We start from the raw sequence: 13,827 nt of genomic DNA, 5'->3' as shown, positions 1-13,827 counted from the left end.
CTTAAAGACCACAGCTGGAGCTGGCTCAAAGCAAGACAGAGGGAGAGGGAGGGCCAGATGACGAGTGTTATCGCCACCATCACCTGCTCCCTGTAAAGCAATTTGTTATAGAGTTGTCACTGTAAAATCCATAGCTTGTCCTGGGGTAAAGAAAGACAGGGTCACATGTAATGAGGATCCCGGTGATGATCCAAATCCAGATATGACATAACTGAAGGACAAACAGCTGGGCTATGTGTGTGTTTCCATCTATGTGTGTGGACAGTCTGCAAACCAATTTAAACCAATGAAAATACACAATGCTCCATGTCTTTATTTGTTGTTCTGGAAAAAAAACAACAAAAGCTGTTTCCTGATAAGATATGTCTCATTTGGAGAATCCTACTGAGCACCAAGATGACCACTTACATTTAAAAAAAACACGATTACATTTGTTGTCTGTGTTGTGGTATTTTTAGGCAGCTGCATTGTTACTGACCTTTATGTGGATCTCTAACTAACACCCCTGGATTTGCACTGATTAAAGTGACCTCACACCCTCACACACACATGCTGTATGCTTCTCGTCAGTGTCTTTCTCTACCTGCTGGACACCCACTGCACTGAATGACTCACTGAAGTCGCAAGGATACAAGCCAGAAATATCCGAGGTGGGTCATATGTTTCCACATTGGCTTGGCGAGACAAACCTGTTTCTGGATCAGGACTGTTGTTATGAGCTGAACTATGAACATGCACTCTGCTGGCATTACAAGAGAAGTTCAAGTGCCTGGAGTGGTGCAGGGGGGAGTATTTAAACTCCCACCGAGTCATATGGAATGAAAGCAATGTTTTAGAAGTTATGAATCATTTTCTAACAGAAAAGGAGACTATATTGGGCCCCATACCAAACTTGGAGAAACCAGGCTTTACAGCATGTGATAGATGTCAAAAGGTCACACGCCGTAAAAATATAAGAAGCTGCTTCTACAGTATGTGGATTTGTCCCTTTAAACCAGCAATAAGTGAACCAAAGTCTGGTTTGAGACACAAATCAATTATGAGGCCTGAGTATTTTCTCCAATGGAGATGGATCTGGACTCATCTCTTCATTCTTCTCCCTCTGTTGGATTGAGTATCCTTGAGTTCTACCTGCTTGTGTGTGTGTGTGTGTGTGTGTGTGTGTCTGTGAGTGTGAGTAGTCCTTTCTTCACGTCTTTGTGGTTGATGTCCTACCAGTTTCATGGCACACTGAAGTTGCTTGACATATTTTTCCAATGTTAGCAAGCTACTGGCCTAATACTGTCAGTTTCTTCACAGAGTAATTTTGCTTTTATTATATCCGTCTTTTATGTACATACAAAATCTACTACATGGTTGTCCATCCTGAGAGAGGAATGTCTTCTTTGTCGTTTTGTTTTTCCTGGTAGGTTTGTTTCGGTGGATTTTCTCATCCAAACAGAGGGTATAAGCAGAAGTGGTATCATATGTTGTACACACTGTCAACTGTAAAACACTTTGAGGCAAATTAGTTATTGGTCCTTTTTGGCTGTATAAATAAAATGTACTTTTCAACAAATAAGTCTAATTTTTGGACTGAAATTCGTTGTGAATCTGCCTTTGAATGGTTTCTTGATCTGGGCTCAGGTCAGTTAAAAACTAGTTAGGAGGGTTTCATGTTTATTTCTGCATGGGCATTGCCCTGAGACCAATCACACTGGACCAGCAGGCACATGAAACAATGACTAAAATGCCCCCTGGGAAGGATTACCCATCTCTAAGGAGACACCAAGTTCCTGTTTAATGATGTGTCAAAGCATGAAAGCTTGACCCCTCATAGCTGAGGTTCCCTGGCAAAACTTTCTCCCCTGCACCGACGATGACACAAGCGGACAACAGGAATGAACAGTGGATAGGAACTTTTAATTGGATAGGAGATGCCTTTGTTTGGGTTAATAAAGTTGATGAATGAAGGAAAACACCATGCGAAGTGTTTTAATGCTTATCAATGCGACTAATAACGTTCGTGAACAACCCCGGTGCCACAGGAGGCTTTTTGGCTGAGGTGCATATCTTAAAACATTAAGTGAATTTCAACTTTAACTTTACGGGCTTTGAAAATTGGCTGATGTGAAAAAGAAAGAGATTTTAGAGCAGATATTAACCCCAAATCTTTTAGGAATTCTGATGAACTACCCGCTCATGTAATAAACTGAACTCTACATAATGTCAGGGTTTAACAAGCTCTAGGGACATCCTGTATAATGCTACCAGGTGTACAACGGCATGAGCCCCCACAAGTGCCACAAGTGGAGCCATTGAATTTTTCACAGCAGACATCACAGGCAGGAAGATTACTCTCTATCAAACTAAATATACACATCTCCATTCCTGCCGTCTGTTGGCCTACATAGTAATTTAGTGACAAAGGGGTGGAGGGAGGAGGAGGGTCAAAGACAGCTGACGCACCGCAGCGGAGCGCTGAGCGTTTCGTTGCGCATCTTCACTCCCGGCTACAAGAGGAGAGGTGTGCGCAATATCTGTCCCATCCTCGGAAATAGTTCTTCCACTCGACTTCTCTCTTATTCGACTTTTACTACTTTCGCTTCTGTGTTAGAGCAATGGGTTTTGAACTTCACAACTTCCCGCAGCTTTAGTGACATTAAAGTCGGTGCGCAAACATCTGAGGAGAAAAGGTGAATTTATTGTTGGGCTGATGTAAGACACTTCAGACAGACGGCTTCCTCTCCTCACTCAGTAATCACAATGTTTAACGCCACTGAAGACTGTGGATGTACTAACAGAAAATCTGCATGGCATTAATGAACTAGCAGCAGTTCAGTGATGGGGTTTAAAGACACTTTTCTTCCTTCTGAACTTCTTTTAGCTCGCCAATGATGGACGGCAGACAATCGTCACGGACTTTCACACCTGACCGTGCAGCTTTTGCCAACACATGAAAAGAAGAAACATGTTTTCTCGGAACTTATCAGACAGCAGCAGAGCTATGGGGACCAGAAATGGGACAAAAATCCACCATCACCCCAAACCCATCTCTAAAATCTACTTTTTTATTTTGCTCCTGCTCGTTTTCACACCGAGAGTGGATTCATCGTGGTGGTAAGTGAAATTTTTGCTGATATTTGGATAAATTTTAATTGCAAACTGAGCAGATGCAAGTATAGAATGAAATTCTGATCATTTTATTTTTAGTTCTTTATTTTTTTTGGTAACAATCGACTCAATTTTATCTGTATCTATCTCTATCTATAGAGATAGATATATAGTTCATCTCCATATGTCAATTTCATTAAAAAGGTAAAACTGAGCACTTTCATCTAAGTTCACGTCTGCATGGGACGTCTGCATGGGAATGTTTTTGCTGATGTTAACTTTTAAGAACATCAATGCAAAGTGAGATGCTCAGCACAGCAGTGTGTGTGTCATGTGCTTATGAAGATTAATGGTGCTGGGAGGTATCTCCCCTGTCCATCCATCTTACCCGGAGTAAATGGCAGGTGCAGGCGCTGGTGCGTGAATAAATGCCCCCTGATAATTTCTCCTGGGGTTTACATGCATTGGGGAGAAAGAAAAACCTGCCCTCGCTTTATCCCACCCATCTGAAATACTTACTTATTCTCATGTGTCAGATCACACTTACAGAAATTGTATTTGATGTGTACTCTGATGAACCACAGTACAGCAGTTCTGACTGTATGTTTTCTTCGCCCTGCACCCAACAACAACACAACCCTGTTTTACAGATGGATTTAGAAAAAAATGCATCCTTTGTTCATAATGTTATGAACTGTAATTTCCCAAGGGAACTAAATGCATATGTGTGAACCCTTTGCTGTATTCTGCTAGTACTTTATGAAAAAGCTTTGCTTAAATCAATGAGAAATTTTAGAGAACGTGAAACAGAAGCAGAGAGCAGGAAAGGCTTGGAAGCTCTGTGTCCAGATAATTAATACTTCTTCTGGTTTGCATTGTTAGGGCCTATTTTTAACCACCGCGATAATTTAGATGAACACCATGCGTCTTGCTGTGCAGGAGCCCCTTCCCTCTTTCTATGTGTGTGTCCTCTTGGAGGCAGTCAGGTGTCTTTTAGCACAGCCAGTATGTGCAACACACAATAAACACAAGTAGTGCTTCTGCTCTGCTTTACTGCTCAGGCAGATAGTCACAGTTAGAACGGGACTGGGAGAGCCATAACAGGAGTGGAAACTGCCTGCTACCTCCGTTTCTGTCTCAGTGGCCAGGCGACACAAATGTGTCTGTGATTAGCTGTGATTAGGAACTATAATGATATCCGGATGGAGAGTGGAGCGTGCAGGCTTAGGGAAGGAGGGAGGCGCGGGGCGGCGGGGGGTTGGGGGCTGCGCCTGCATATGGTTGATCTGTGAGCTTGGGAGGGAAAGGCCTGAGCGGTCACTTGCACTGTAGATGACTGTCCTCATGTTCTGTTGATAAGAGGCCCCCCAGTGTCACAATACCACCAGCATGTGATTCGCCCTTTTAAGAGTTGCTGCAAAGTAAGGGGATTATGTCTGAATAGAGCAGGAGGCAAAGGCCTGTCACAGTGCTTTTCACTGAACGTGAGGAATTTAATAATCTCTTCTACATCCTGAATATCTGAGTCTTAGGGGTGTGGATATGAAGAAAAACAGGAACACTAGTAGAAATCCAATCAATAATCTAGTCTTCAAAGGAAAAGTTACAGAATACAGATATCATGCACTTGTCTGTGCGCAAATTATGAAGCTATAACAGCTGTTGGTTATCTAGCGTAGGACTTGTGCAAAAATCTTATCAAAATGACCAGCACCTCTTAAGTTCACTAACACTGTGTACATTATTTGTTTCACGTGTGCTAAAACCAAAGTTTAAAAATGTCATATTGCTTTTATACACGGGGTCATGTGCTGGACTACTTTGTTCGCTTATTCAGTCTGTTTTAAACATCGTATTTCTGCAGAGTTACAGATAAGGATTAGACCACACAATGTTATTACTACTATTCAAATAACATCAAATTCCATCAGCGTCTGCTTAGCATTTTTTTTCCCCACTTGTGTGATTCAAACATTTCTAGTAAATCCAATGCATTGTAAAGATAAAAAGTGAAAATTTATCGGAAAAAAAGATAAATGTAATAATTTCCGAAATTCACATCACGTTTTTATCAAAGAAAATATTCTTCATTTCATAATTGTTGATGTTTAGCCTTTTAAAAACATTTCACTGTGGTCAAAACTATTTGCTCTTCTGCACACAAAAGGAGGCCCCCACCTGTGATGTTAACAGGGTGGTGTAGCAGCAATCTAACGGCACCAGAAATCAAAATTTCATAATCAAAAAAAAAAAGCAAAAAACTATTTCAGCTGTCAGGCTTTCCTGCTCAGTTTCCAGACCATTGTCAGGGAGGGGAGATGTTTGTTTTCCTCTTGATTGAAGTCAATTCTTGCTTCAGGCCTAACCCCACTGACTTTTCCAGCAGACTGGGACTTCACTTTAGTCTGTTACCTTTATTTACTGATGAACTGTAACCTGCACTGTACATTTACTGCTAAACTGTCAACATGCTGCTGACTCTTTTACTCCTGCTCAGCTCCATTTGCCAACACTCTCCTCACTGCATGAGAAAATGGACTTTCAGCCCGTAACCACCTACAAACCTTACTAATACCCAGCAGTTAATGGGTGTTTACAGCCTGTGAAGTCTGAGTTCGTTCATGCCATAAATTGCCAGAAACCATTTGACGTTTGCTCTCTTTTGTGCAACCCCACATTGCCCAAGCACACTCATTATTACACATTTCCTCATTCTGTATGTTAGCTACCGCCAGTGGAATAGCAATCTACGTGACATTCAGGGATGCGCTGTATACCCACTTGTTCCCCACAGCCTCCATAGCTCTTTTTATTTATTGTGTGTCACTTGAATTTAATTGTCTGACCTTTAAGTCTTTCTGGTTAATCCTAAAAAGGTTCTGTAGACCAAGTCTGTACAAACAAGTTGTTTAAATACATGGCATGAGAAATATTCTAGAAATAACTTGATAACCTCTGAACCCCCTTACAATTTCCAGATACATAACATGTGTCTGATTCAACAATTTCCTGTGGGATCAATAAAGTTCTTATCTTATCTTATCTTATGTGAATATAAATTAACATTATGAACTCTTCAATCTGTGATAGTAGAGAATCAGCTCAGAGTCCAAAGTGTTTAAATCTCCTCAGCTATGCATGTCATGCTCTTGTGTTTCTTACTATGAATAGTTTCAGGAGGTTTCACACCGATGATACATATCCAGTGTTTTGGATTACCCCCAGCTATGTGTGAATCCTTACTGTAATATGTTTAAGTGAATATGGCAGTGCTTGTGGGATGTCACTCTGGACCAGTGTATTTGAGCAGGCTTGGGGGTGTCATCACACTATACCCACTTGAGTAAACTAGATTACACCACTGGCTACCACTACTCTTCCATAAAGTTATCTGCAGCAACTGCTTTGCTAAAGCAGTCAAACACACTAGACCTGCTGGTGTTACCCCATTTACACACAATCATCATCTAGGGTTATTCTATAAAGCTCCCCCAGAGAAAAAGGAGACAATATACTGTGCACCTTTAGACAGACTAAGCCTTATGTGTAAAATTAGAGAAATGCCTCTTTAACATCACATTAACAATACTGTGTTGGATATGTTCCTGCAGGTACATTGGAGCTCTGGGTGCTCGGGTGATCTGTGACAACATTCCCGGTCTGGTGAACAAGCAACGTCAGCTGTGCCAGCGGCACCCAGACCTGATGCAGTCCATCGGTGAGGGGGCTAAAGAGTGGATCAGAGAGTGTCAGCACCAGTTCAGACACCACCGCTGGAACTGCAGCACACTGGACAGGGACCACACGGTGTTTGGTCGGGTGATGCTCCGAAGTGAGTCTGCACTTGTGTGACTGGGGGTTTCTATCTGTGTGGTTCTCTGTATATGCGTGACAGTGGTTGTTTATGTCAGTGACACTTGAGTTAATCATCCTCGTAAATGTCTCTGCTGTTAGTAGATAAGCAGTGAATTAATAGATGTCTTATTAAATCAACTTTGCCTTAGAATACAAACAGAAACAGAAAGCATTTTTTTTAAACCTTCTCTTAAATGAGGGAAGATTGGGAAAGTGGATGTTCTCTGAAAACAAGTAGCAGATCACCACACTGGTGATGTATAAACAGTAATAGTAGATGTAAATATTTGGGTAGATGGTTCTGGCAGCCAGACAAAGCTTTACTCCCTGACATATCGCCTGTGTTCTGCTTCATTGCGTGAGCAGGAATGAGGACAGGAGGTGGGTGGGAAAGCTAGACCAAATAACCTCCAAAATCTCCTCTTGCCTAAAATGAAAACAAAGCCCAGTTACTAAGAAAGCTGCCATCTGTGCAAATTGAAAAAGTGAAAGGAGAGTCGGCTAGACTGTGATGTTATAGCTGACATGCTGATACCGCTGTTTGTACCATCCACCATAAATGGACTGATTTCTGTGCTCTCGCTGTCTGGAATATACTGTGGAAAGGCTGCTTTACTGAGCAGTAACCCAATGAACTCAGACATTAAAGAACGGCTTGAATCTTACCATAAATAGAAACAAAATCGATGTGGTTTACAACAGTGTCATTTATCAAATAAAAGTAGACGTAAAACAAATTCTTGATTGACAAGAAGACAATATTTTCTGAAGGATTTCATCACATCATCTCTCTTTCCTGCCCCAGGCAGCCGAGAGGCAGCTTTCGTATATGCCATTTCTTCGGCAGGAGTGGTCTACGCCATTACCAGGGCCTGCAGCCAGGGGGAGCTAAAGATCTGCAGCTGTGATAGCCACAAGCATGGGCAAGCTAGCGATGACAGGGGCAACTTCGACTGGGGTGGATGCAGCGACAACATCAACTATGGCATTAAATTTGCAAAGGCCTTCGTAGATGCTCGAGAGAGGATGGTGAAAGATATTCGTGCACTGATGAACCTGCACAACAACCGGTGCGGTCGGATGGTGAGCGCTAGTTTTAATGCTAACACTTGAGTTTTTGCATCTGTCAAAATTTCCATTGAGAGACTTATCTCTAGACAAGACATAAAAACAATGAGACGAGAACATTTTACTAAAATTTTATACGAAGAATAATGAAAAGAAATATTTTACGACATAATTATTATTATTTTTTACAATTTCTAAATAATGTATTTAAATAATAATGTTGTTTTGTACAACTAACTGTTGAAAATCAAACAGCTGAAAATTGAACTGTTGTTATTCTGTTTAGAATTTAAAAAAAGCAAAAAAAAAAAAAAAAAAAAAAAAAAAAACAAGGAACGCTTGAACCACCAAAACCACCATAATGGTTTTGGTAATGGTAAACAATTAATAATTATCAAAACAGTTGCTGATTAGACTTTAACTGATTAATCACTTAATATTTGTTGTGGTTTCAAGTTGCCAGTAATTCCACTCCTGGCAAAAAAATAGGGCTGAGTTGCTTCTGAAAGTCTCTGGTGGAAAGTAAGTTCAGTAAAGTCCAGTCAGAGTTAAGAATATTTCACTGACAACTGTGCTACCAGAGCTGATCTCATATACATCATGCCATGAGCAACTTCATAGGCTTAACATCCTGTCACCTTTGACCTCTGCTCTAGGCGGTGAAGCGCTTTATGAAGTTGGAGTGCAAGTGTCACGGGGTCAGTGGCTCCTGTTCTTTGAGAACCTGCTGGCTGGCTATGTCTGACTTCAGGCGAACTGGAGACTATCTTCGGAAGAAGTATAACACAGCCGTCGAGGTGACTATGAACCAGGATGGGCCAGGCTTTATGGTGGCTGACAAGAATTTCAAGGGAAGCACCAAGAATGAGTTAGTGTACGTCGAGGACTCCCCAGATTACTGTCTCATGGACCGCACAGCAGGTGAGTGAATGAATTTTTACTGATGACAATTTCTCTCAACGTGATGTCCTGGGTTAGATCTTTCTCTGAGTAGTTTTCATTAAAAGCTATTTGTATTGTATTTTATATGGTACTCATGTCTCAAGCAATCCCGAGGATTGTACTGGGGCCAGTGAGGGCCTATTTTAATGCACTAGCTAAAATAAACCCAATGTTTTCTTTATGTATTCTACTGTATTTTTCATTTAAAAAATCTTTTCCATGACATCCCTAATGAGTAGCTATATGTACAACGAGCAAACCATCAGTCCATATTCTGAAAGTCAGTGACACATTTCTCAGTTTGTGTTAAATAATTACATTTTTTAAATAAAATATTGCAACATCAAATTTCCAGTCTTCATTTAAAAAACAAATTAGCGTATTGTTACGAGTAAATCAAACAGACAGCTGGCCCTGTCTATATCTGTGATGAACAGAGACTCATCCAGTGAAGGCTTGCATTCCTTTACAGCTTAAAGTTCAGCAGTTTGACCCTTAACATCTCCTCTAATTCCTAGTGTTTGTTTTGCCTTGTCAAGCTCTGTCTCTGTCCTCCAATCCAGCCCCTTTAATAGAGTGTGAAGGAGTTCACTCACTCTCTGTTAATAGGTTAGGTAAGATAGCACAGTGCAGGGGACATGATGGTAACTTAGCAGATTCTCTTGGTCGCAGTTTGACAACTGCGGGATAATAAGGGTGTGTTCACTCAAAGGAAAGGCTTCTTTTCCTTGTTAAAAGGTGATCTTAAAATAAGCTTATGACCCTCCTTGCAGCTAATCTCCGTTGTATAGGAATTCACAGCCTAAGGATACTTGCAGGATTATTTTTCAAATCCTTCCTTTGGTCAGTATTAAGCTTCACTCCCTAGAGCCCAAGGGGAATATCTCCCCTTATTCTTTTCTCTTCACTTCAGGGATGCGGTTTGATTCTGACACTATTCTGTCTGGAAGCCAATACCCGGCTGAAAAGTGTGGGAAAAGTGATATTTTGAATTGGAAAAACTGTGTCAGTTGTAAGCATTAAACTATCCACATTGGCAGCTCTGGACATCAACAGTATGTCATCAATCGAGGTTTTCTCAAAATGGAATTAAGCTGAGCTGATATGTGACTGAGGCAACTGGTAAGCAACCACTGAAGAACAAAGTGACGACAGAGTTACTTTATGTGCAGTAAGAAGGTCCCTAAGGTGCTGGCTGGAATAAATAAAGATCTAAAAACAGAGTGACTCTGGCACTGACTTTTCTTGTATGAGGAAAGACAACTTAAAGTGTATGCAAATGTTGCATCAGGTGTGCTTCTGTGTAAATAAACAAATGTTTGCTACGTCAACTTCATAATGTGTCAATATTGCATTTACAGCGTGCTCTACTGCCCAAAGTTGGCCAACAAAATAATGAAACTTCAAGTACAGCGCTTGGGTAAAACTTTGAGATGACGTCAGAAACATTTTGTTTCTGTTGGATGAGAAGTCTGCAAAATGTGCCTTTGTGTAAACAGGGCTTTCAGCAATGAGTGGGTATTAAAATCCATCAAGCCCCAAATTGTATTTCTATTTGAATTTGATGGAGACGTCTATAATGTCACTCTGATCTAGCCACTATAGTATAGAGGCTATAATCTCTCGTTGGTCCTAAATTCCTGACTGTTCTGTCTTTAAAATTATGCTTCAGAATGTTCTCTTTCAGTTTGAATTTTGTCAGTAGATGATTATTCTATTCACCAAATCAAAAACGAGTAAGGCAACATGTTTTTGTGAATAATCACTGTTGTACTACTCAGTGAAAGCAATGGGTATGCTGTCTCTGAGAATTTTAAATTTTATAACATAACAATTTGTTTTATTAGTTAAAGAAAACTACTAATCACTGTCATATGCATACATATAGTGTTTCTGTGGGATTTTTTTGCCCATTCATTCATGTGGTCAGGCGTTGATGTTGGGTCTGGCTCGCAGTCTCTGTTCCAGTTCATCCCAAAGGCATTCAGTGAGGTTGAAGTCAGGGCTCTGTGTGGGTCAGTCAAGTTCTTCCACACCAAACTCATCCAATCATGTCTTTATGGACTTTGCTTTGTGCACTGGGGCACAGTCAGGCTGGAATAGAAAAGGGCCTTCATCAAACTGCTGCCACAATGTTGGAAGCATAGTATTGGCCAAAATGTCTTGGTATGCTGAAGCATTAAGATTTCCCTTCAGTAGAAGTAAGGGGCCAAGCCCAACCCCTGACAATTTATCTGGGAAAATATTGTGATTTTCTCTGAAACAAAGGTATGTACATTTCTTTCAGGTTCCTTGGGCACAGCAGGAAGAGTGTGCAACAAGTCTTCAAGAGGCACAGACAGCTGTGAGGTCATGTGCTGTGGGCGGGGCTACGACACTATGCGTGTCAAACGTGTCACCAAGTGTGAGTGCAAGTTTAAGTGGTGCTGCGCTGTGGAGTGCAGTGACTGCGAGGACATGGTGGACGTTCACACCTGCAAGCCCCACAAACGACCTGATTGGTTGGACATAACTCATCGAGGAGACCTGACCAATCACAGTCGCCACTGACTCATTAACCTGAGTGCTAATGACTGCATTTTGTTATCCAAACTATAATTGGGATCTCTTACCTGTAATACCTCTGTCTTTTGATCCATTGACTCTTACTGAAGACTTCACAGACCTTGATGATACTGGAAATTACAGCCAGTTACTGACTGTGTGCTGCTTTAATAAGAACAATTTGTTGAGTTTTTTTAAAGACAAACTTGGGATCCTTGATACAAAATGGCTGAAAATTATTATTGCTATTATTCATTTGTAAATGCACCCTTGATTGAGGTATAAGAGATATAAAGTAATGTCTGTTTATTTAACAGTATATAAAGACCATGTTAGCACATGACATAGGTCAAATTGATGATGATAATAATAGTAACATTTAACATTTAGCAACATAATAAAGAAGAAAGACTGAGAGATCTTTTGACATACTGTAAAAATACTGACATTGTATCATTTAAAATGATATCTAGTCATTATATGGTACAGCAACAAATCATATAAAACGCAAAAGACAGTTGCTGCTAATTAATGCAACTCTAACTAATAAAAAGTCAGAGGGAGCTTATGAATAAGGCCAGACAATCACACTGTGAACGAACTACAAACAGGAGAACAAGCAAAAACTTTCTGTACAAGTGGCAGCATACTTGCTGTAGGGCAGAGTTTTGGCAGGTTCTTGGGAGAAAAACGATACCAACAGAAAGACAAAGCTTCATATGATCTTTGGACAGTTATCTCAAAGGTTTACATTTTCACATTGCATCCCACATGACTGTCTGTATTTAGTCCAACATTCTAGCTGTGTTGCCTTATGGAAAACTTTATAATTTCTACCTCTGGTTGTTTGTCTTTATTTTGCTTTTTTGTTTCAGCGCTACACTGACAGCTTCAAGCAGTTGTCCTTATACCGTGTTCAAGCAGACAACAGCACTGAACAAATAAACACACAGTCTAATCATTCTTTAATAATAAGAGAAAATTAACACAAAATGTAGCGTAGTCCAGTAAAAATGACAGTGTGGTTTTTCAGTAGATACTATGTAGTCCAGTCAGATACATGCAAGTGCACATTAGATGACTTAATGCAAATGCTGTAATTCCACTGTTCACCTGATGATATCATGAAGAAGAAAAATTATTTTGATGCAGTGATTTTCTTTTGGTGAAGTTGTCATCTCCATGTAATATATCCTTGCAACGCAGCTGTTTTTGATCTGAACACCCAGTTAGCCTGCAGCCTTTGCTGTTTGCCAAGATTGAGCTACTTCCAGTAGTTTCTTAATTTTCATCCATCCTTCATGCCTCCAGTTTGATGGCAGTAATTGCCTATGCAAATGTTTTTTATTTGTTTTAATACTTTTTGAAAAGTTGCTTTTTTATTTTTTTGTAGAAAAAATCCCTTCCCTACACCTAGCATTGATGCTATTCTAAGATCAAGCTTTTAAAGACCTATGGATCACTGCTGGTGAGACACACGTAATGAAACGGTGGTACTGGACCCAGTGTTTACCCTGGGATCACTGCTCAGGAGCTTGATGCTCAGGTTTTGTCTGCCCAGGATGCTGCAGCGTCTCAGTTAGTGAACTGGCAGATTCATGATGTCTGTAACTTATGGTGGTACATGGAGCTTATTGTTAGCCTCACCATCATTACTGTTAGCTTAAACAGACACCACAGCTGCGTGTCACCAACAGCTTACGCTGATGATAATGCAGTATTACTATTATCCTAAAACTAGAAGGCCATACATACATTAATAAAAGTGAAGGCTTAAATGCTGCTATATTTTCTTAGATCATAACTAAAACTGAACAGCAACATAGGTATTATAAGCTTATTATTAAAACAAAGTTTCTTGAGCTTAAATCTGTATGAGGTCACCATTTTCAAACCATTTGCTATTACTACACAGGTTGTATCTTAAAGGTGTACTTTTTTCTCTTTGCTTGGTCTTTATTATTTAAGACCAGCAAAGGACAATTCTTTTGTCATCATATTGTGACAGAACACTTTTAACATGCAATCTTAAGCAACTATGCTTTTAGTCCTTTGTGCTCATATTTACTGCTCTGACTAGGTTCAAAGACATGAAGTATTTTGTGAAGCAGGGCCAAGACATTAGCAGTGAAGTAGCTGCAGACTCTGAATTTGACTTTTCAACATCTGGTAATGCTGCCAGGCAACATGTTAGGCTATTGGAGACACAACCTTCAGAGGGGTTTATAGATCTAAATGAAACTGACAACAAGCTGTGGATGCTGAGAGTCAACACATTTTTTCAAGTTCACGTAATGAGGAGGGGAGCCAAAGTAAAGTGCTTTG

General features: G+C 40.3%; 1 protein-coding gene across 3 annotated transcripts; it reads left to right on the top strand.

Annotated features, from left to right (window-relative positions):
• Positions 1-1,880: 1,880 nt before the first annotated feature.
• On the top strand, positions 1,881-12,135 carry wnt2ba (wingless-type MMTV integration site family, member 2Ba). Of its 3 annotated transcripts, none has more exons than XM_046383193.1 (6): positions 1,881-2,044; positions 2,867-3,099; positions 6,705-6,925; positions 7,754-8,031; positions 8,673-8,937; positions 11,246-12,135. In XM_046383193.1, exons 2-6 carry the CDS (start codon positions 2,936-2,938, stop codon positions 11,506-11,508), a joined length of 1,191 nt encoding a protein of 396 aa, XP_046239149.1. In that variant the 5' UTR covers positions 1,881-2,044; positions 2,867-2,935; the 3' UTR covers positions 11,509-12,135. The 3 variants fall into 3 exon arrangements, with proteins under 3 accessions (XP_046239149.1, XP_046239148.1, XP_046239147.1); XM_046383192.1 differs by lacking the exon at positions 1,881-2,044 and adding an exon at positions 2,409-2,675 and having other exon boundaries at positions 11,246-12,134; XM_046383191.1 differs by lacking the exon at positions 1,881-2,044 and having other exon boundaries at positions 2,409-3,099; positions 11,246-12,134.
• Positions 12,136-13,827: the final 1,692 nt, after the last annotated feature.

Source organism: Scatophagus argus, chromosome 3 (genome assembly GCF_020382885.2).
Source record: "Scatophagus argus isolate fScaArg1 chromosome 3, fScaArg1.pri, whole genome shotgun sequence".
Taxonomy (NCBI): domain Eukaryota; kingdom Metazoa; phylum Chordata; class Actinopteri; family Scatophagidae; genus Scatophagus; species Scatophagus argus.
The sequence above is the reverse complement of the archived record's forward strand: the minus strand, read 5'-3'. Positions and strand labels throughout refer to the sequence as shown.